The sequence below is a fragment of the Etheostoma spectabile genome, unplaced genomic scaffold (genome assembly GCF_008692095.1).
Source record: "Etheostoma spectabile isolate EspeVRDwgs_2016 unplaced genomic scaffold, UIUC_Espe_1.0 scaffold00018250, whole genome shotgun sequence".
Taxonomy (NCBI): Eukaryota; Metazoa; Chordata; class Actinopteri; order Perciformes; family Percidae; genus Etheostoma; species Etheostoma spectabile.
This window is the reverse complement of record NW_022604179.1, coordinates 370026-393347: the sequence shown is the minus strand read 5'-3', so window position 1 is coordinate 393347 and position 23322 is coordinate 370026. Positions and strand designations below refer to the sequence as shown.

Below are 23322 nucleotides of genomic sequence, written 5' to 3'. Positions count from 1 at the left end.
ACATCAATCAATAACCACCACTTGGCGAAAAATCTTACAGACCTCTTGCTCTTTGCTCTGTAGGCTCTGCTGAGCAGCGTCCAGGGCATCGCTAAGCTCCTGGATGGGTTCTCGTGTGTTGTCATGGAAACAGTGTCTAGTCTCATCCACTTTGGACTGCAGGGCAGAGATCTGAAGCCTGTTAGATAGCTGCTGCTGCTCCAGTGCCTCCTTATCCTAACAAAAGGGAGTACATTTGTGAAAAAAGAACAGTTGGGTGCATAATAGTGTTAAGAGTGAGTTTGTGTTCAGTTTTCTTACTTGTGTAAGCTCCTGTTCTCTCAACTTTGCTCTGTGCAGCTCTTGTTCCAGATGACTGATAGATCCATTACGCTCAGCGCTGTTGAGCAGTGCTTGCTCGAGCTCTCTGATTCGCCCAGCTAACTTGTCTATCTCCTCGTTGCGCTCTGCAATATCACGCTGTGCTTGCTGATTGGCTGCGAGCAAAGAGGCATGGTCATCTGCCTTGTCTTTGATGACAGCTTGTAGACTCTCCACCTGCGGAGAAATAGAGGGGGCAACATTTTTGGATGACAAGTTTGTCATGTTCCAAGCAGCAGAAAAACAGTTTCGAGTGGAAAACGACATGGTTTCTTCAGATAAATAAGCCATTCCAGATCTGCTGCCACTGGTACCAAACATTGAAGAAGCCATTGCAAAGAACAGTGACATGGAGGTGAAAGACAAATGGAAGTACAAAACAGAAGTAAATTAATATAAACAAACAGAGGACAAAAGGGAAATTATTGTTGAACTAATGGCAAGCACATACAAGCAGGAAGAATTAATCTATGGATGATTAAACAGAAATAATGATGAACAGAACACACCATGCACAAGAGTCAGAGGAGCTAAGAGAAGTTCGCTACAGTTAGATTTCATACCTGCAGAACCAAGTCCTCAAACTACAGCAATCCATTCAGCACAGGGATAAACACATGGCATAGGTCAGGCTCATTGGCAACAAACAATGCATTCATCACTTCAACCTCTGTGAGTACAACTACTACATCTACTTCGGTTAACTGGTTCATAATCCCATCAGCAATGCATCAGACACTCATCACAAAACAACACTGCAAATACAATGCACTCTTTATCTAGAAACAAGCATGTCGTGCATTTTGTGCAAAACATTGTGAGGTATCGTCCAGTAGAGAAATATTACAAATTATTAGATGTTACTGTATATATTTGCTATCCAATGAAAAGGCCTCACCCTGTGTCCTTTGTTATCCATGCTGCCTGTCTGTTTGAGTTGGGCCTCCAGGCTTCGGATTTCCTGCTGGAACTCGTCTCTCTCGTGTTCACGCTCCACAGCCTGCTCCTATATCCACATGAACAAGTGAAATGAAAGAGTGTGTCCGCTACTTAAAGCAGCAACATAAAAAAATTGCCTGTGACACTCAAATAACATTCATGAAGCAAGAAAGTCATAACTGTAACTGTTTAGACTGCAAATGAAAGGGAGAAACAAAAGAGCAGATTTATGAAGAAATACAATTAACATTATTCAAGATTTCTGATTTTTCTAATTTGTAAAATCTCACCTCTATAAACTGCCTGTCATGTTTCAGCTGTTTCTCAAGTGCTTGGACACGCTGGTTGAGGTCTTCTGTGTGGGTCTTGTGGTGTTGCTCCGTTTCCAGGCCCTTTGTTTCCTGCTCTTCCAGCTCTCTCTCCAGGGCCCTGAGGCGCAGGGACAGAGAGCTGTGGTCCTTCTCTGCCTGCCGCTGCAAGTCCAGCCTATCCCGGGTTAAACGCTCCGTCTCTGCCAGTAGAGCTTGAAAAATTAAAGCAGAAGGTCAGGGCAATTGTTTCGATATGAATACAAGCACACAGAGGGATTTTAAAAGTGGGCAAGCCATTAGAGGAGTTAATACATACAACTACCACACATACTGTGCCTTTCCTCCAGAAAAGGCACTGAATGCATTTGCTTTGACAGCTCTGAACTAGAACATTATTTTAAGAGGTAAAAACGACATGGCACTCAAAAAAGCCTTTGCTAGAAGCTACTGGCAATGGCAATGTTACAAACAGCAACCTTACACAGCACTGCAAATATACTACATATTCATCCCCACCCCCTCAACACACACTCATACTCCACTCTGACCCACAAACCTGCGTCAGGATCTAAATTGAGCCAATGGCCTATGGAGAGAAGACACATCTGAGCACAGACATAAGTGACATATTATGTGTGTGGTCAACCTTACTAAATAGGTCATGTAAGATTTTATGCAGACAGAGAGGCATGATTTCATGATTTTGTGCTTGAACCGCTCACCTTTCTCCCTCTCCCCCAGTCCAGCAGAGAGGTGCTCGTTCTGGCGCAGGAGAAGTGAATGCTCCTCACTGAGCTCCTGATGCTTCAGTCTGAGGATATCCAGCTCTGCAGTAAGGCCCTGCATTTTGTGTAGCTTTGCTTTCAGGTCCTCCAGCTCCTTCACTAGCCTCTCCTCTTGAGCCTCCTTCCGCTGCAGAGTCTCCTCTAACACTGCTTTCTCAGCCACATAGCCCTCTACAAGCCCTGAACACATCATGCAAAGTCATTAGGGGTATGTGAAAGGCAAAAAAACAACACACGTTTGAGATTATTATGCTCAGCATCAGAAATAGCTGTGTTATGTTTAAACTTTAGTGTAAATGGTGAAATTTGAGCATAGGCACAGGAACGAGGTGTGTTAACAGTCAGTGGCTACTACTGTAACTTGGCAGCATAACAGTCATGTGAAGCACACTCAACGAGGATACAGTGCTCACCCTCTGCCTTGTGGAGGTTTAGCTGGAGTTTACTCTTCAGCTTTGCGTCCTGGTCAAGCTGCTCCAATTGGAGCTTGTGCTGCATAAAGAGTTGGGCGGAGTCCTCTCTGCCCTGAGAGAACCTTTCCTCCAGAGAATGGTGGAAATCACGAGTCTGCTCCAGCTAAAGAAAAAGTGAAAAACCCACGATTATAAGACAGCTTCCAATACTAAGAAGAAAGAAGGTTTTTGTGTGGACTGTAGATATCAGGTATATGCATCCTTTACCTGTGTGTTGGCCTGGTTGAGCAGCTCCAGTAGTGTGTCCACAGTGTGATGCAGTCTGCTGCAGGCATTCAGAGCAGCTTCTTCTCCCCTAGGATTGATCTGACTATCTGAAACCAGCAGGCTCTCACAGAGCAGATGGGTCAGCTCCATGTCTTCTGAAGACATGTCTGCAACTGAAATACCTACAAACAGAATATGTATTGTTGCATTGATGAAAATATTTAAATTGTACATACAAAACTAAATACCCTTGGTTTGTGAAGAACTAAATATTTATGTATATCTGTATTTCAACCAGAAACTAGACAGACAAAATAACGACACATCATCAAAGCATAACATGCCCTGCAACCTCAGAACAAACGAGAGGCCAACAGACCTGATTCGTGCGCATCTTTGTTTCCTGTTGAGCTCTTCCGATGGCTCAACGATGTTTCAGCTCTGGCAGTGATCTTTTGTCCAATCAGGTCTTCTGTTGCAATGGTGCTACGAATCATCTCAATCAGAACCTTCTTCAGCTTTTCATTGGTCTGGTGCAGTTTACGTCTGCAAAAACAAAAGTGGCATCAGACACACATACGCTAAAGCAACACACACAACTATGTTGGCAAATTAATTATTTCACAGAGAGACAGACAGACAGAATGTTTCCAATAAAGTTAAAATGGATGAAATAGTAAAATAAAATTAAAAAAGCAAGTCTTCAGTTCGGTAGCACCAACAAGACTTATCAAGGCAGAAAGTAACATTTCTTCTGAATCTGAGGTAATCTATATGGTCCAAAGTTGCCATTAGCTTGTCATGTCATACATTTAACTGAAAAACCTACAAGTCACCAGGTAATATTAACAAAGGGCTGGCTGAAATTCACCCAGCTATACATATTAAACAATGTACACAACATAAAAACACAAAGACCATCACTTACCTTTCCTCTTTAGCAGTCTGCAAGTCATCAGTGAGCATCTTGAGAAGGTTGCCTTCCTCCTGACTCTCTCGCTCCCTTCGTTGGAGGATATTGTCCAAAGTCTCCATCTCTGCGCGCTTCCCTTCTAACTCTCCCTGCAGACAGCCAACTTCAGCTCGCAGCTAGAAAAACAGAAACACAGAGAGAGCAGGTTAATTCTACCAAACTATTAAGACCAACCTATTAACTGCCCTCTCCCACTAAGGGTGGGAATCACCAGAGGACCCATGATTCGATATTCTCATTTTACTTATGGCACATAAGATATTGAGATTTTAATGTTTATTGCGATATTCTACAATATATTGCAATGTATGTCCCCAAAGAAAAACTTTGTGATTATCTGTTCTATCTAAAAAGATAGCTTGTTCATTTCACTTTAATTTTATTGCTGCAAAATGGGATTGTCAAGCAAACAAACTGACTAACACACATAATGAAAGATCTGTACTTGGCATCTGTGTATCAATATAGTTTTGCCACAGAAAATTTTGTGATACTATGATGTATTGTTTTTTTCCCGCCACCCCTATCTCCCAACTGCTTTGACTTCTTTAAAAGATATGCATGTGTGTAACTGTGTGCCAGAGAGGAGAGAAACACAGAATTGACCCACAATTAGAGCAAGAAGTTCAAGCCAAAATTAGTTAAATGAACACCTCAAAGACTTGCTCACTGCCAGCTCGTTCGGTTTGTTTAAAAAGCATCACATAGTCTCAGTCACAAGGGAAACAACAAAAATCACATGGCCACCAACAACCTATAAGTGCCAATAGCATGACAAAAGCTACATTCAAAAAAGGAAATCAAAACCAGATGTTGATGGTTAGAGAAATCCACCTTATCCAGAGACAACCACCAGCACCAGTATCCAAAACACATCAGTTATATAAAAGCTTAAAAAAAACACATTCCTGCTCTTTTAAAACAAGCCTAAAGCATACATGCATACATACACTGACTGTAATCATCAGGCATCCTTGGCAGCCGTACTCCAGTTAAGTGCCAAGTCAGTGCGGGATTTGAGGTAAGCACAACTTTACCCGCGTTTTCATTCAGGTCTGTAGTCATTTTCTTTTAACCTTTAATTCTTCGAACACTTCATTCTCTCCCTGTCCTTTGATCACGTCTTCCCTCCCGTTTTCCCTCTCCCTCCCATCAAACACGTCTCATGCAGCCACCTGCCTCAACAAAACATTGTTGTTGCCCTGACAACTGCACCTTCCCAACCGCTCTTTAAGCTTCTCTTTGCTAACCTCATGGGGGTGTGTGTGTGTGTGTGTGTGTGTGTGTGTGTGTGTGTGTGTGTGTGTGTGTGTAGTTAATACCGGTATCTCACCATCACAAACCAAGCCAGGACGGTGCCATGGAAACATGGCATGTATACATACATCATTAGCCACATACATGTTGATTGGGCCGAAAAGCTTTATTATGGATTTATAAAATCAAAAGTAGTAGAAAGGTATGGGACAGCAGAAATCACATGTATTTATGAAGCAACTTCCTATGCAGCCAAAGGATTTAGGGGGTATAGTGACTATCTTGTTAGTTACCAAGGGGATAGTAAACAATTAACATAAAAGTTTCAGTATGCCTCACATCTTGACAACAACAAACAAAATAAATCATTGCTCCAATGACAGGCAGAATTTACGGTTATGAAATTAAAATAAATGTATGTTGGTATAAATGTGAGTTTACGGATTATTCTGTATTACAGTATTTATTATAATTCAAAACAGGTCTGTCTTGTCTGACCGCCAGCAAAGTGAGGCGGCACTTACCTGTCTTTTTGTTTGCACTAAAAACACAATTTAAAAACACTAGACTAGAAGATTGCATATATATATATATATATATATATATATATATATATATGTATGTGTGTGTGTGTGTGTGTGTGTGTGTGTGTGTGTGTGTGTGTGTGTGTGTGTGTGTGTGTGTGTCTCTCTAGTACCTGGGCCACCACAGCGTCTAGCTGCTGCAGTTGGACAGTGAGCTGGCTCATTTTGTCCGTGTAGCTCTGCTCCTTCTCCTCCTGTTCAGACGTAAAGTTCTGCTTCAGGTCCTCAAGCTCTGCCTCCTTCTGCTCTTCAAACTCAGTCTTCAAACAAAAGCAGTGATGTTGGTACATCAATTAAAAGATGCAAATCACCATCTTTAAAAGATGCAGATCACCATTTTTAAAAGCTGCAGGTTTATTTGTTCCTCAGCTAAAGAGATCTCCGGCCATGTCTCACTGCCTTGGGGCCGGCTACTGGTTTGCACACTTCAGATGGTTAAATGCCAAATGTCTGAAAAAAAATTAAATACCTCCAGCCTTAAAACCTTCTGCATCAGAGGATAAAAAGCTTAGATCCATCCCATTTAGCCACTGTTCAGATGGCAGTAACACAAAACACACACTCAGTACAGCTCAGCACACAGATTCAGAGAACAAAGAGACAGACAGAGAAGAACACTTCTACATATATGATGGTGGGATTATGTGGAAACTGGGTTTGAATAAAGCTCCAGTGGGACAGAGTCCAACCGGAAGAGCTATCCCTAGGAACAAACTGGTGCACCAGCAGCTTAGAGAGGGCAACGCTACAACACACTGACACGCTTACACACTACAGCTCTCAATAATCCAGAGATATTACATAATACTGTTTCAAACAGGCACTCAGACTCAGATATATAAACAAAACATAATGGGAAAGATCATATTTTTCACATTACATGAATGATTGTATACAGGCAACATGGCTGCCTAAAAAAGGTGTTCTTTATTTAGATGTTTAGCAAAAGGATGCGTTTAAGCTTTTTCTCCATCATCTCTTTCCTCATCACTCCAAGGAATCTCCTATTTTACCTTCAGTTGATGAATCCGGTCCTGCAGTCTCTCCTCTGATTGGACTTTGAGGAGCTCCACCTCTTCGAGGAAGTGCTGACGCTGTCTTAATGACTCCTCTTCAAGCTCCCTGCGACATGCCTCCAATTCCTGCGCAGAGACACCCCTCAACTCCTACAGCAGACACACGTCATGTGTTTGTTTAATAACACACAGTGCAGTTGGGTCAAATGCGCAGATTCATAGTGCTTCTCAGAGCAAATCCAAATAAATACTCAGTCTCTCTACTTACAAATAAACCATTATGAAGGATGAACAATAATTCTGTGTAATCCCTTCTGTGATGGGTTGTAAGAGCCAGAGAGACAAGAACTCTACTGACAACTATTAAACTGTCAGAGCACTGCACGTAAACTCATACACACACACACACACATACATACACACCTGTAGCTGGAGCTGGTACTGTGCAATGAGTTGTTCTTTTTCAGCAGTGCAGGTATCTGAGAGCTCCTGAAGAGCAGTGCTGTGTTGTTGCTCGAGTTCTAAAACCTGAGAAACAGAGCACACAGTGCAAAGACAAATTAAACCTTGCTGAACATTGAAACATCATCAAATTGGACAGTGCGCAATTGAAAGGTCAACATTTTCTGTCCAAAAGGGAAAAGCCTTTAAGAAAATTGATTATTTAATCTACCAGCATAAGGGTTTGCAGTATGTATAAACTCCTCATATGGCCTTTAACTATGTAATGTCATTTTATGTTGCATTAACAATGTATATAGTAATATTTTAATAATTTATAGAATACAATAACCGGACAGGTGACCCATTACCTACAAAAGGTCAAATACCAGAGATTCAGTTTATTGTTTTTCGGGGTGTGTGTGTGTGTGTGTGTGTGTGTGTGTATGTGTATGTATATATATATATATATATATATATATATATATATATATATATATATATATATATATATATCATATTTCCCTACACTAGCAATTAGTGATCACATCTAGCAAGTGTAATCTAGCTCCCTTAAAAGCTTTGGTCTTAATTTTTGGGCATCCCACCCAAATATGATCCCAAAAAACTGATTTTATTTTGTATTTTTACATTTTAAACTCTCCCTTTGTAACCACTGAAGCAATGGGATTTCAAGTTCGGAATGACAGAATGGTGCAGTAGTGTGTGATGGCCAACCACTGCAAATACATTCGCAATCCGTGGAAAACACTGTTTTGCTTTGACTAGATATTGCATTTGACTTTTTGTCTCTGATCAGTTAAATGAAAACAAATAAATAATAAAAAAAAAATCACAAAATATTCAATATTTCTTATTTATGTCAACAATTAAATTTTGGGCTTTTTAAGAGATTAGAAAACCATAGTAATGCAAGGATGATTGGGTAAGTACCTGCTTCTTAAGGGTCTCCAGGGCTTTGCAGTGTTCAGTATCTAAGGCCTCTTTTTGAGTAGCAAGCTCAGTCTGTAAGAACAAATTGTTGTAGAAGTTGTCAATTGCCTGTATGTTTGCTTATTGATTGATTATTTGATGTTAGCCAGAGGTCGGCCACCCATCTTTTTGTCTCACCTTGTGAACGTGGCTGAGCTCTGCTGCCATGGCACTAAACTTCTCTACGTGCACCTGAGCCAGCTCTTTCCTCAGTTCCTCCCTGATGGATATCTGCTCTGCGGCATGGCGCTCCATTGTCTGCTTATGTTGTGACTTCTGGAAATTCAGGTTTTGAAGATACCTCTCTTCAAGTTGCGGTATTTCATCACGCAGTGTCTGAGATTTTCAACAAAATGATGGCATTCAAAAGTACTTCGAAACCATGAACAAGGGCAGTATTGTGTTCTAAAGAAGTTCAAACATTGCTAACATGAGGTCTGAAATTATATTGTTTAACTTGTTACAAATTCTGTGTCCTTACTTGCACTTCCTTCAGGTATGTTGCCTCCAACGTGTCCATATTACCCAACATCCTTTTTTCCAGTTCATCCCTCTCTTCTTGGTGTTTGCGAGTCAAATCGGCTTCTAAAGCCTCCAGCTGAGCCTGATTGGTCTCCTGAAAAACAGCCTCCAGACTTTCAAGGTCTGCCTTTCGTTTGGAATCGAAGGCTGCTTCCAAGGCAACAAGCTCAGCGTCGTGTTTGGATTCAAGCTCAACGGCCGTAGCGGCAAGCTGATCTCTGTGACTGGCACTGAGTGAATCTTGTTGTGCTTTGTGTTTGGCAATGAGTGTGTCCTTCTCTTGCGAGTGTGTTTTCAGTAGTGTTGCTCTCTCATGTTCCAGCTCAGTTTGATGTCTGTTCTTTAGCTCTGCCAGAGAGATTTCAGATTTCTGGGCCAAACTCTGCTCCAGCGCTGCTTTTTCCTCTTGGAACCTGAACACACACACAAAATACCTCAAATTCTTCAAAACAAAGAATTTCAGTCCCCGTCAAAACCCAACTTGAAGTGATTTTATTTTGACTAAAAAGGAAAAAACACACCAGTTTCCAGTGGCTTGCTGCATACCATTCAGTTTTCATACCATAATAGAAGTGACACAAATCTCAACTTTTGAAAAGGGGACTGCCCCTTTAAATACATTTTGTCCTTACCCACACACTCTTGAAACGATTATTCAATCAACAGAAAATTACAATAAATTTGATCAGTTAATGGTTTCTCATACTTGAGATTAGCTGATTATGACTGCTGATCACAAATACAACACTGTTAAAGATTCCACTTTTTTAAAGTTTTCTTGTTATGTCAAAAAAGGAAATAGATTTTTGATACATTAAAGTCATTAATGCTATGTGACACATCTACAAAAAAAACAAAAAAAACATTGACCTCCAGCTGCAATCAAGACTTAAGAATCTAGAGCCTCGATAGAGAGCTCACCTCTCTTTGGCTTGGCGTAGCCGCTCTTCCCCCTGCTCTTGGAGGAGAGCAGTGAGCTCCTTTATTTCTGTTGCCATGCAGTTCTTTGCCCTTTGCAGCTCATCATCATACTGGGCCTCCAGTCTTTGCCGCACTATTAGGACCTGTGGGCCTAAAAGACAAAACACAACATGTATGAAGCTATTAGAAAACCCACACTTCTGATCTGACTAGAAGCTATAATGAACCAAAATTCTACTTTGAGTATTTTAAAAATGATCTTACTCTCATCGTTTTCCAGTGCAGCCTGTAGAGATTTTAACTTCTCCTTCTCCTCATGAAGTGATTTTTCAAGGTATGTCCTGTCCTTCTCCGTCTCTTTGTGAAGGTCTGACCTTAGGTCAGAGAGCTCGGCTTCATGCTTCTCTTGGAGCTCTTCTCTCAGCGTCTCCCTTTGCTGTTTCTGTGCTTCTTCAAGATGAACAAGCTCACCAGCAAACTCCTGTTTCATCTGAAGGAGGTGGAAGGAACATATAAATAAATAACATGGTTTGAATTTCCCATATTGTATTAATAAATCCGTATAACAATCATATATTTTTACAACCTTTCTAGTATGCAGGCTTATATACGAGTGTGTACCTCTTGTGTGTTTCTTTGCAGTTCTGCATCATGTTGTTCACTCAAGGCAGCCAGTCTGTTCTCCAGAGTGTGAATGATGCTCATCCTCGTCTGCAGCTCCTCAGTTTGAGACCACATCCTCTGTTCAACCTCCACCTAATTATATCACCACAAAATTGCATTATATGGTCAAAGTCAGCGTGTTATTTTTATTTATTTTTTTGGGATAGATTATCCAATTATCTCTTCTCACCTCAACCTGCCTTGCTGCCTCCAAACGAACTCTGGTAAGCTCTGCGACAAAGATATTTGAGGAGTCGTTATTTAATTTTAACAACTTCTCAATACTATATTTGTATTTTATAATGTGTGTGAAGTGAAGTACCATGTAAATGATGGTCAGAAAGTTTGGCTCTGAGTTGCTCCATCTCCAGGGCATGACGAGTCTTCTTCTCCTCCAGCTCTTCATAGTACTGGTCAGTGATGTCTGAGCGCACCTAATGCACAAGTTACGATTTAAAAACAAGTCAAGAGAATAAAAGGGCCAGTATATTCAAAAGAACTGCTTCTTTGACGTTCAAATAGCTTCCTCCTCTGCCAACATCATCCCAACATTGGATTGAAGGCGCTGTGTCCAACCATTTCAAGAACTCTCAATTCTACATTGGGGTGGCTGTGGCTCAGTGGTAGAGCGGTTGCCTGCCAATCGGAAGGTTGGTGGTTTGATCCCAGCCCCTGCAGTCATTGTCGAAGTGTCCTTGGGCAAGACACTGAACCCCAAGTTGCCCCCGGTGCTGCGCATCGGAGTGTGAATGTGTGTGAGTGTTTATCTGATGAGCAGGTGGCACCTTGTACGGCAGCCCCGGCCACAGTGTAAAAATGTGTGTGAATGGTGAATGTTTCCTGTATGATGTAAAAGCGCTTTGAGCAGTTGGTAAGACTGGAAAAGCGCTATATAAATACAGCACATTTACATTTACATTCACACCACTTCACGCTCTAATTAGCCAGCTGTGCTGTCTAATTAGAGGTGAGAAAGGGGGCAGGGTTCAATTACCTCTCGCTAGTTCTCTCCTCCCCCCTCCTATTCTTGACAACCAATTCTGTCACTTTTTATCTGAACAACCAAGTGCAACACTGTAAATGGATTCCAGGAGAGACTGTCTTAACAGGAGCACCATTAAAACAATTTCACATGTCCCCCATCTCTCTATGATAGTTGGTTTTTCACCCCGCTTTCAAGCATTGTCCTTTGGCACAACCATGAACACTTCTGATTTCTGACGTGGCTGAACAACACATCTTAAAAACTAGTTCTGAATGAGCAAGAATGACTCTAAAAAGCATAAACCAACCTTAAGGCTACTGTGCGCCAAGAACCTCTCATATTAGCTTCTTATTCTTTTTTTTTTGAGGCATTCAAGATTGAAGGATGGAGTTTGTGTCTGACCTGTCGCAGCTCTTCCTCAAAGGAAAGATCCATAGAAGATTGTAGATTGGCAAGCTTCACTGTGTGGTTCTCCTCCAGTTGAAGGCGCAAACTGTCAAGCGCTTCCTGGTTGAGAGATAACATGATGCTAAGATACGTTGTGATCAAGATCACAAAACAAATGCAGTTCGAAATGTGCAGAAGATCTTGTGACATTCTATTAAGACATATGAAAGTGCTCAATTGCACATATTTATCTAGCAACAGAAGGTGGTTAAAATGTCTTATACAATTCATTTTCTCATTTAGTATGTACGCACTGTGTTTTTCTCCAGTTTGAGACCAGTATCAGAAAGCACATGATCTTTCTCCTCTTCAGTTTCGCCTTGAGATATGGAACTGAAAGAGAGTCCAAAGGCACTGATATGAAAAGAAATAAATCCAAGTTTGTAGTACATGTATCTTGTCTTCCATACTCATCTACTGGCATACCTGTTATCTACAGTCTTAAGCATTGATTCCTCCAAGGCATTTTCCACCAGCCTTAGCTGGAGTAGAGCAATTTCCTCTCTGTAGCTCTCCTCTGTTGCCCGCAATCGCTGCTCAAAGTACCTAAAGGAGGATAAAGGTAAAGCACGTATACATTTGCATGGGGTCAGTGAAAGGGCAGAGGACAATAGACACATATGAGTTACAGTCTTGTAGACTGTGACCAACATAAGACATGCAGTGCAAACCGCATCATCAAAACAATTTCTGACATCAATTTTGGTTCTAAACATCACTTCAAACCTGAAAAAAAAATACTTTTGTGAGAAGAAATGCATCAACCTACGATCCCGTTTTGTGCCCTCATACCTCCGCAGGCTTTCCAGCTCAGCCTCATTCTGCTCTTTGATTTCCTGTTTCTGTTCATTAAATACCGTCTTCAGGCGCTCAATATCATCCACACGAGTTGAGCGAGCAAGCAGCTGCTCCTTCAGCTCTACAACAAATACAAAAAAAAGGTAAGAGCACAGCAACTGAAGTTACATGCTTGCAGTCAAGTTCCATTTTTCTGTCTTTGTGTCATATCACATCACAGACAACAGCCATTGTTGATAAAGCAACATGTTTTTTTATACCTTGTATTTGGGGGAAGTTTGGAATAACTTAGCTGTGAGTATTTACATAATGCACCAGGTGAAAGTACAGCATTGTCAAGCAGATATCAGGCTGGTTTATCAATCTCACCTCCCAACTCTTGGCGACTGGTCCTCATGCTCTCCAGCTGGGTCCACAGCTGACCTACTTCTTGCTCTGAGCTCCGTTTTAGCAAGGTCTTTTCCTCTTGAAGGCGCAAAACCTGGCTCACAGAGAGAAAACATCAATCAATTTCTTTTTTTTTCTCTCTTTTTAACAAAAACTTACTTTTATTTATTGTGAATTTAGATTTTTATAAATGTCCTATTATTTTAGTGGCTGGTGCTACCTAATATGTGAAATGTCTTTAAAACTAAAATTTTAAAAAACTATTAAGCTTTATTGTTATTAAATGATATAGCCTATGAAATGAGAAATAAATGGCAACTAAACTATGTGTTCATGTGTTTCAGTGAACTCACCTCTTGCTGTAGTTGTTGCTCCTTCTCCTGTAGGTGGAGTGCTTGCTGCTCTTTCTCCTGCAGCACTGCCCTTTGACTAGAAACCAACTCCTCCAGTGCACCTAAGCAGCATTCACAACAGAGCAACACCATAACAATTTAAAAGAACAAGAACACAAAATCCATGGAACAACATGCACGGCATAAACTCAGTACAAGGATTCAACTCACGGGCAGCGGCATCTCTGTCAGCCCAGGCTTGTTTCAGCTCCTCCTCTCGTTTCTGGTTCTGCTCCTTACTAGAAGTCTGGAGTTCCCGGAGCTGGGCCAGTGACTCCTGCAGCTCTGACTGGGTCTGTGACAGAGCAGCCTGGGCTTCAGTCAGAGCTTTGTTTGTCTGGGTGAGGGAGGCCTGAGTGCTGGCGAGTTCTGTCTGGGTCGCAGTAAGGCTCTTCTGGGTCTCTGAGAGAGATGTCTGGAGGTTCCAATGAGTGCTCTCAGCATCCTTATCCCACTGTGATCTAAGAGCCTGAGAAAAAGAGAAGACCAAGATAATTTGAAATATATAATCTAAATAATTTAAATGTACCAATAAAATGACAGAATCAAATAACTGACAGAATTCAAAATCACAGAATTGCCGTAAATGCAACCCAATTTGTATGAAGCTTGACCTGTATCTCTTTGGAGTGCTTTTCCTCCATGGCAGCTCTCTCCTGAGCAACACGAGTCTCCCACTGCTGCTTCAATTCACCTAAACATAAATCCACAAAACAAATGAAAAGATTCAGCCATGTCCAACTCCAATGTGAAGGTTACAGTCATTGTGCTCTACTTTGTCCTGAACATGTCTCTGAAGAATGAGGGTGACTCACTCGCATCTATAATGGAACATACTTTGAGTGCACCTACGGGGAAACATAAACAAGAACAATGACTAAAAAAGCTCTCTTAGTTTGCACTCACTCATGTTTTGTTGGTGCAGCTCATGCAGAGACTCCTGCTGCTCCTGGTTCTGCCGTCTGATCTGGTCCAGTTCGAACTGATGCTGGGCCTGCAAGAGTGCACTTTCCTGGGCAAATGTCTCCCTTGAGGACACCTGGACCTTGGTGAGAGCAGACTCATGGGACACGTGGACGTTGGTCAGGCTCAGACGCAAGGCTTCAAGCTCCCTTGTCTTTTCAACCTAGCGTCAAGTTAAAAGCATAAGGTTTCGTGTGAGAGCTTTTCCTACTCAAGTATTGATCGCATGTTGGGACAGTAGTGTGTTATATTTTACATTTAGGGGACACGGTTATCCTACATACCAATTTATGAAAACTGGTATGTAGGAGACACTGTACCTGGGCCTGCTGCAGTTCAGCCTGGTGAGCAGCCTCCATGCTTTCCCTCAGCTCAGAAAACAACTCTGCCCTTAGTTGACTCAGCTCCTCATTGTGTTTGGTGGTCAGCTCTGAAACCATCCTCTCATGTTCACGTTCAGTCACCTGGGGAGGACAAAGAATGGGAATGGGTTGAAAAATAATACACAAAATTGCAATTGAATGCAAAACGTGTAATAACTAAGAGAGGAGATTCCACTGTAGTGAGTCTTGCTGAAAGTGCAGTGATCACACTTTATTCTGATACCTGTTTGATTAGGCTGATCTGCCTTTTCTGTTCTTCCTCCATAATGGCCTGCCGCTTTAGCAGTTCCGACTCCAGGTGAGAGTTTAACTCAGAAATCTAAGAATTTATGGAGATAAACATATTAAGAAAATTACAGGCCTAGAAGGCAAAGATATTTAATGGGAATCTGTATCAAATCCACCCAGTGAGAAAACATTCAATGCTGTGGAGAAAAAAAAATCCTCTAGGTTCATATGGTAGCTTATGAAAAAATAGTTATGGTAAAAAGATACAAATTGTAAAAAAAGGAAAAAAAAGAATGGCCTCTGAAGTTTGTGCAGTCTGTAAATCCCACCTCTTGCTGACATTTCTCCATCAGGTCTTTTATCTCCTGTTTATGAGATGTCTTGAGCCTTTCTGTAGCCTCCTCAACAGCCACAAGTTGCTTCTCCAGAAGAGCTTTCACCTCCTCTTCTCTCTCCCTCCTCTGCTCCTCCAGGTGTTGCCTCACATCAATAAGCTCTTTATCCTTCTCCTGTCTCTCTTCCTCCCATTTCTCCTTCTTTTCAGCCAACTTTAAAAACAATTGTGTACATCATATTTAATCTCTTGACAGCAGTAGACATTCCAACAAGCTAAATAATTAACATTATACATCTCACCTCAAAATCCTTGGCTTTTAGCAGGTTCTCAAACTGTTCCAGCTCCTCCTCTAAGACTTGTTCCATTTTCTTAATCCGGTCTTCCATCTCCTCTTCTTTTCTCCTGTGCTCCTCTCTCTCCTGCGCTGCCTGGACCTGGGCCTCCTCCAGATTGCTAAGGTTTTGTTTCAAACAGAAGATCTGAGACTCTAGTTCATTCTTCTCTTTTCCAGCACTGTCCAGACTGCCCTGGCTCTTCTCCAGCTCTTCCCGCAACCTTTCCACTTCGGTTTGAACATTTACAACCTGTGCACGAGTAGTTTCAAGCTCCTTTAATGTTTCGTCCAGCTCCATAGTCCTTTGACCTAGTAGGGCTCCTGTGGTTTTGTGCGCTGTTTTGGCCTCCTCTAGCTCCAATGTGAGAATTTCACATTGAGCCTTGGGAAAAAGAAGAAATGTCAATTAGCTTTTTGTATACAATACTTATTTTTCTCATGAATTTGATGCCTGCTACTTTTGAAGCTTTAAGCACAAACACATTACTGCTGCTGTATTGTATTATTTATATCCATCTAAACTAAGTTGGGCAAAAAACTGCATGCAGAGACTAGCATGTTTACATTCTTATTTAGCAGTTAAGACAAACCCACATACCTGCAGTGTTTGCAGCTGGTTGTCATTTTCTCTTTCTTCCATTAAGGCACTTAGTTTGTTCTTCAGGTTGTCTTGATCATGGACTCTAAAGTTCATCTCCTCTTCAACATGTCTCCTCTTCTCCTTCTCCTCTTCAAGCTCCCACAGAGTCTGCTGGAGCTCTTCTGTTACTTGGGCCCACCTGAACATACAAAGACAGTCAAAAAGTTATTGAGTTGATTAAAATGGTAAAATAGCTTTGGACAACCAATAAAAACATATTCAATTTTGCATGAGATAATAATAGGGCCAAGAAACTTATGAGCACAGCTCTGGCAAACACAAGATTTAAAGAGGGGCTTTTGCATGATTCTCTGTGGGTAAACTCAGTTTTTCAGATTTGTCAATTAAACCAACTAATCAGTTAGTTGACAACCGTATGAGTGTTAGTTCACTAAAACTTTCTTTTTAAAAGGACAGATAACGAGTTTCAGTAAATTCACTTTTATCCAAAAGCTTTAACAGACTTTAAAATGAACCAACAATGATTTTTACTTGGAGAAAAATATTAGGATGAAACATTTAACCCGAAAATTAAAATTGGTACATGCATACTGTAAGAAAGTGAGCACCAAGAAATAATACATGTATAGTATAATAGCTTAAATAGTAATACAAAGAAAGCTATCTGGAAAAAAATAATGTATTAACTACATGCCCTAATTAACTTAAGTACCTGCTCCTGGCCTCCTCCAGCTCTTCAGCACAGTTGATGACTTCCTCCCTTAGCACATTCAAGTCTCTGTCCTTGAGCACCAGCTCCTCACGGAGCTCCCCACACTGCTGATTCAGCAGCTCTTTTTCCAGGTCAGTTTCCTCAAAGTGCTGCTCGGACAGTTTACTCAGCTCCAGCTCGCCGGAGGTGGAGTTGTGAAGCCACTGGGATGGAGACTGAGGTTGGGAATGGTCAGTCACAGGGATGCCAGGGGAGCCCTGAGGGGTAGAGGTGTTGTGGAGGCTGTTGTGGAGGCTGTCGTCTTCGGCGAAACGGTTTGAAATTGACAACAGCGGTTCATCTCCCAATATTTCACTGTTTAGCTCAAAACTGCAAGAGGCACAAAAACAAATTAGGGGATTAAACCCGCCTATGCCTCAGAAACACACAAAAGATAACAATTAGCATTCCTCTAACCTGTAGTCTGCAGAGATGTCCAGCTGACTGCAGTGTTCTAAGCTTTCATTGACCACTGAAGATGGGGAGTGTGCACGAGGAGCTGAAGACAGGTAGCGCTCCATTAGAATATCCCCAGGAATTGATACATTCATGCTGTCCTCATCAGGTCCGCTTTCCAGATTGGCCTCACCTATGCTAATCTTTTCATCACAACTAAAACCAGCTTTTGCTTGTTTTGACGATTTTTAGAAGCTTTGAGTCCTATGACCTCTTCCTCTCTAAACTTCAGTTCTCTCTCCCTCTCCTCCAACAGCTGCCTGACTCTCTCTACCTCCTCTCTGTGCTCCTCTCTGAGCCTCTGCATCTCCTCCTCCGTCTCTGGAGACGAAGAGCAGAGCTGGCCACCTCCTCACTAAATCTCCTCTTTATGTCATCTTCTTCCTCCTGAAGCCTTTTCCTCAGCTCCAGCACTTCTCTGTTCAGCGTCTCCTTCTCCTCTTTGTACTGCTGCATCTCAAGGCACTGAGTTTGGACTAAGTTAAACTTGGTCTGGAGGTCTTGCAGCTGTGCCTCCCTTTCTTTTTGCTCCTCTTCCCTGCCTTTCTTCTCCTCTTCCAGTAAAGAAAGCACATGTTGGTGTTTCTCCATCTCCTTCACTAGTTCAGCACATATGCGTTGGCTGTTCTCCCTTTCTTCTTCCAGCTCAGCCCTCAGTTTGCGAACAACGTCTGTCTCACTGTCAGTGCCAATGCTAAAACGTTCAACACATGACTGGGAGCCAGGACCCGCACTCCCCGATTCCCCTGAAGGAGCCTCCTTATGACCAAGGTCTGCATCTTGAGAGCAAGGGCCGTGCTGATGCTGTTGTCGAGTGTTGAGGACTTCAGCCCCTGACTGACTTTTGATGCGCAGGAACTCTGCACTGGTCTGTGTAAAAGACAATTCATCCAAGTTCAGTGCATTTGAATAGTGAAATGCTTATATTTAGTGAACATCAATCCTGAAGTGCTGTGCCAGATTTAGCTTTGAGAGGCACTTACCTGCTGGAGCTGTCTCTGTAGCGCCTGAATCTGTCCAGCAAGTGACTGTGCCTCCAGTTGTACCTGGTCTCTGCTGGCCAGGGCCTCCTGCAGGTTGGAGCTGAGCCTAGCAATTATCTCATTACGCTTCTCCACAGCCTGCTGTAGCTGCTGCAAGTGTAATAAATGTGTGGGTTGATTTTTTTTCCGAAGCACAGACATACACACAATCATACATATTTAGAATAGAAAATTGGCAATGCCAATTGCCCTACAGTATCAGAGGAAACTGTACCATAATTTTAAAGTGTTCATATTATGTTTATTTTCAGATTCATAATTGTATTTAGAGGTTGTACCAGAATAGGTTTATGTGGTTTAGTTTTCAGAAAACACCATATTTTTGTTGTACCGCACATTGCTGCAGCAACAGAGTTTTCTGTTTTAGCTACAGAGTGAGGCATCTCGCTTCTGTACCATCTTTGTTGGGAGTCGCAAATGTGTAGTAACTAGGTAAGCACTGCTAGCTTGTCAGTTGCAGAGCATGAGGGAGTGCCATGCTAGCAGCTAGGCGAGGATTATAACGTTTGTTACAAAGTGACATCACGTTTGTCACAGAAGTAAAGGTTGGACTACAATAGAGCGGTTTGTGAACAGTGTTCTCTTTTGGAAATGGTTTGTCCCTGGGGGGGGGGGGACTTTGTGCTTTTTCAATTTGTAAACGTATAAAGTGCACAAAAACGATATACAGTATAACACAATAAAGGAAAGGGAAAAAAAGCATAATATGAGCACTTTAAGACTTCTATAACATGTGTAACATGTGACACACGATATGACACTATAGTCAAGACAAGTTGAGGCCTTGAAATCACATAAAATAACAAAGACATTTTATAGCATTTGCACAACTCGAAACAAATAGATATACTACGCTGTATTTGATGGTCAGTTCAGTCAAGCAGACAATGCAGAAGAGCAGTTACATTCCCATGGGTTGCTGATGGCACATTGCACACAAATACACACCCCCTCTTAATCATACACACTATCACAACACGGCTCCAGTTGTCTAATGGGTAAATCAAGCATGAAGAGAAATAACTCCATATGACAAAATAAATCTAAATACATTGCAAGAGGAACAATGATTTATAGCAAGATTTCAGACCCCAGTTCCAATGTGTGAATCCAAAGCCTAAGATTATAATAATGAGTATGCATTTATGACATTAAACCTATCTTCTCTGGTGCTACTCATATTGAGTCACATAGCTAAGCCCAGTTTACTCTTTAACAGCAACAACTAGACAATCCCCAACTGTGTATACCTTGAGCTGTTCTTTGCCAGTGAGCGCCACTAGCTCTTCTCTAAAATCTTCCACAGGATACGAGCTTTGGTCCCAGGTAGGGGGCTGAGCCGCCTTCTGTTGGTTCTGCTCAACCTCTGATTTCTCTGGCTTCTGGGGTTCCTGAAGGATTAAAGGAGGTTTAGAATTGATTGAGTCCATCTTTTATCCTTGCAATCCATGTGTGATCTAATGTTGTGAACGTTTCCTTTAAAAAAGGCAGTAAATAGTGCCAGAGTTAATCCTGACCAGGTTGCTATGACAACATGCCCTACAGGCAACGTAATGGTTAGTGACCCATTTCTCTAATGTAGGTTTACTGAGCAGGGGGCACAGACCACTTGTTAAAGCATACAGTGAGCAAACAGACAACTACAGTAGGTCAGGTAGTGTGACCCAGGAACAATCCAGACTGATGGCATGCAATACAGCAGTATGTGTGGAGAAAATGAGCAGCTGTTCTAATTAAACCGATTCACACAAATCAGATATCTCCAGTCTCCTCAGTAACTATTAATGATGCATGACTGATTCGGTGGTGTACCTCATGGTTGGTCTTCTTGTTCAGCTCTGTGTCATTGGCTGAAGATAGTGCTGGTTCTACGAGGCGGCCTTGCGTCGCTCCGTCATTCTGCGTGACAGTCTTGCCCTTCCTCTTCTGCGTCTTTTTCGGCGCCCCCGCACCGTCGCCTTTCGCCCGCTTCTGTCGGAAGCTAGCAAGCTGCGCAGGAAGGACAGCGAGAGGTAGATGGAGACGTAGGTCAGGACCACTGAGCACCACCACACTATCAGCATAGTGATGCTCAGGGGTCAATGGTGAGAGAGTACTGGAGTACAGAGGTATCTTCCCAGTTAAAAAAAGGAAAAAGAATGTTCACAGCATCATTCTGAAATCATTACAAGTACCAGTTGTTGATAGTCCCCACTGTTGAAAAGAAAATTGATTTGCAGTACCTAATGAACCAAGAAGAAATCCCAAACTCACACCCAAAATAGCCTACACCCGATAGCCTGACAAAGTATCCAAGTTTAAAATGAGGTGACGATGCTAAATATTGTCAAATCTCCAGAGAGCTATATGTAACTCATGAGAAGTGCAGATTTTTGTGACACACATTGAACAACCTCTCAGATCAGAAACAGTCCCAGGTTAAAAGATTATTATTTTTTTAAGTGGCAAAGTCAAATTCAGAGACAGGAAAACAGGTTGACAGGTGCTCCGAGAAGCATCACAACATCCTCTGAAAGTCACGAGAGAAAAAAAAAAAAAAGTCAGGAATTTGAACCCAAGAAGTTCATTCAAACACCATCCCCAGTCAGAATGTAGCTTGAATTCCAGAGGGACAGATTTGGTACAAATCCATCTCAGGCACTTTCTCTTTGCAACACAGTCCTCTTTTTATGGCAGTCTCTCTCTCTCTCTCTCTCTCTCTCTCTCTCCCTCCCTCCCTTTCCCTCCCTCTCAGCCGATCTGTCTTCTTTAAGCAGCTTAAATCAGATTACAGCAGTCCACATTGTGACAGAAACCCTCATGAATCCCTCCATCAATAACTGACAGCCAAGCATCGACTTCCTTTCTTGACCTGTCAATTCTTCCTCATCAGGGCAATTGCTCTACTGTCCAGATGTAGATCTTGCAGCCTTCATCCTAAAACTCCCTGCCACAACCAACGTACAGTGCAAAGGGATCCACAACTCTGGATAGGGGATGGTATGTGCCTAGGCTGAAGAGAGAGGGTGGAGACTGGGAGATGCATTCACATGGAGAGGAGGAGACAGAGCTCTGTGTGTGGCGAGCAGCATCAGAGTGTGCTTGCTCAATTCAATATGAGATTGCACAGCGCCGGGAGAGCAACTTGTTGCTTTGTATGATGAGTCACACATGCATGTGCATGACAACATTGTGTGTGCTTGTGCACCAATGGTAATTCTGATGACATCTTTCATGACCGTTTATTATACCACATTGTAGATTTGCTTTGTACTCCAGTTTAGCGCCATGCAATGCGTTCACCACCATACTATCACCCCTTTTTTGATTCCTAAAACCAAAAGCTTTGCTTAAAAAAATCATGCCTTAATTCCACCACCACACTTAAATCTCTTCCCACATCACATTGTTTATCTGCTTTCATACTATCACTTAAAACCCCACCCTCCATGTCCTTTCTTCACCCTGTTCACCGCCTCCGCCTGCCACAACACACATCACATCTCAGCTAGACATATTAGCCAGATGAGCGTTGTTTAGCCCAAGGCCGCTTATGCACTACTGAGAGTCTGACTAACCAGCTGGATGGAGCTTATTGTAGCCACATCGTTATGTTAATGGTTGGCTGAATGCTGCTGTTGTGTTCTCTACAATGTTAACCAAGACACCTCACAAGGTTGTTTTGTGCGTGTTTGGCTTGTCAGTGTGCAATTTGTACACATACGTCCCATGCTTTTAGTGTGGCAAATCAAATCGGAGCTTTTTCATGTGCCAAATCAAATCAATTTTGATGTGCCAGTAAAGGCAACTGACAGCACTGCATTACCATAGCAACACCATTCAAGTGAAATGCAAGTGCAACAAGTTAAACCTTGCCAAATCTCATGGGCCACTGCACCTCCTAATGGCCTGCCACCAGCATGACAGTGTAAAAAAAGTTGCATGGTTATATTAGACGTTACAATTGCAAAGCAATTTTCCTTTCTGGGTTACAGTCTTGATAATCTGTTTTGCGTGTCATTCTTTTAAGAGCATAAATTTCCAAAGCTGACAGCAATTGTATCATGGTGCAGAAAAGCAGAAGATAGCCCTGATTGCCTTGCAAAGAGAAACAAAACACAAAGCCAGAAGACCCAAATCCCTAAAAAAATAATGTCCACAATCCCCTACACAGTTAAATGTCTGCACCAGTCACCAGTTGCTATAGCGTACTTACCGACTGGCTTCGGGGCATGTTGGAGGATTTCTGTCATAAGGAATGTCAGTGGTTCAGTTGAGTTATTTGTATCATTTACTAATCTTTTGAATGAGATCCAACATGGGCCGGATGCAACTACTACATCTAAGAAATGGAATTCAATGAACTACTCTTAACAGATGACCTAATTCAAAATCCTTTTTTTTTTTTTACTAGTGATTCTCAAAGTGGGGTTTGTGGCACTTTGCTTGGGGTTTCATGAACCTTTTCATTTAAATGATTTTGATTTGTTAAGTGTTTTTGTTTTTTTACAAAATGCTTCATAGTTCAACAAATAACGAATTGAAACTCTTTATACAATGTGGCCTCCTTGTCAATATAGGGAAGGCCATTCTTGATTATTGGCCCATTACTAATAGGGCCTCCCATTAAAAAAAACAGCTGCTTGCTTTTTCTATCTTGGCAACACCACAGTAGCAAATGTTCACAGACTTGTGAAAAAATGCGATAGGAGACACTTTTTCATATTTTTTTTTACAACATACAGTCGTCGGCTCATGTACGTGTCACTAAGATGCATCTGTTTAGAGCTGTG

At 41.9% G+C, this 23322-nt stretch overlaps 1 protein-coding gene across 5 annotated transcripts in view; it reads right to left on the bottom strand.

Annotated features, from left to right (window-relative positions):
- LOC116679818 (pericentrin) overlaps positions 1 to 17706 on the bottom strand; it is a 29839-nt gene extending 12133 nt beyond the window's left edge. For 2 of the 5 annotated variants that reach the window (XR_004329514.1, XM_032509278.1), the window contains exons 1-37: positions 17469 to 17706; positions 17013 to 17381; positions 16298 to 16478; positions 15665 to 16081; positions 15358 to 15576; positions 15024 to 15119; positions 14738 to 14881; positions 14361 to 14580; positions 14069 to 14148; positions 13626 to 13923; positions 13416 to 13516; positions 13045 to 13156; positions 12670 to 12796; positions 12304 to 12423; positions 12132 to 12210; positions 11833 to 11937; positions 10768 to 10879; positions 10636 to 10676; positions 10404 to 10538; positions 10047 to 10272; positions 9783 to 9933; positions 8821 to 9274; positions 8478 to 8675; positions 8301 to 8372; positions 7329 to 7433; positions 6903 to 7055; positions 6003 to 6149; positions 4004 to 4164; positions 3455 to 3621; positions 3076 to 3257; positions 2809 to 2971; positions 2333 to 2575; positions 1590 to 1822; positions 1259 to 1366; positions 924 to 944; positions 301 to 537; positions 43 to 216 (exon numbers count right to left, since the gene is read on the bottom strand). Coding sequence is in view for 4 of the 5 variants with exons in the window: in XM_032509278.1 (XP_032365169.1) it covers positions 43 to 216; positions 301 to 537; positions 924 to 944; positions 1259 to 1366; positions 1590 to 1822; positions 2333 to 2575; positions 2809 to 2971; positions 3076 to 3257; positions 3455 to 3621; positions 4004 to 4164; positions 6003 to 6149; positions 6903 to 7055; positions 7329 to 7433; positions 8301 to 8372; positions 8478 to 8675; positions 8821 to 9274; positions 9783 to 9933; positions 10047 to 10272; positions 10404 to 10538; positions 10636 to 10676; positions 10768 to 10879; positions 11833 to 11937; positions 12132 to 12210; positions 12304 to 12423; positions 12670 to 12796; positions 13045 to 13156; positions 13416 to 13516; positions 13626 to 13923; positions 14069 to 14148; positions 14361 to 14580; positions 14738 to 14881; positions 15024 to 15119; positions 15358 to 15576; positions 15665 to 16081; positions 16298 to 16478; positions 17013 to 17381; positions 17469 to 17602 (6285 nt within the window). In the remaining variant the exon portion in view is untranslated. The remainder of the gene's footprint in view (positions 1 to 42; positions 217 to 300; positions 538 to 923; positions 945 to 1258; positions 1367 to 1589; positions 1823 to 2332; positions 2576 to 2808; positions 2972 to 3075; positions 3258 to 3454; positions 3622 to 4003; positions 4165 to 6002; positions 6150 to 6902; positions 7056 to 7328; positions 7434 to 8300; positions 8373 to 8477; positions 8676 to 8820; positions 9275 to 9782; positions 9934 to 10046; positions 10273 to 10403; positions 10539 to 10635; positions 10677 to 10767; positions 10880 to 11832; positions 11938 to 12131; positions 12211 to 12303; positions 12424 to 12669; positions 12797 to 13044; positions 13157 to 13415; positions 13517 to 13625; positions 13924 to 14068; positions 14149 to 14360; positions 14581 to 14737; positions 14882 to 15023; positions 15120 to 15357; positions 15577 to 15664; positions 16082 to 16297; positions 16479 to 17012; positions 17382 to 17468) is intronic. The other 3 variants (XM_032509275.1, XM_032509276.1, XM_032509277.1) reach the window with 2 other exon arrangements.
- Positions 17707 to 23322: the final 5616 nt, after the last annotated feature.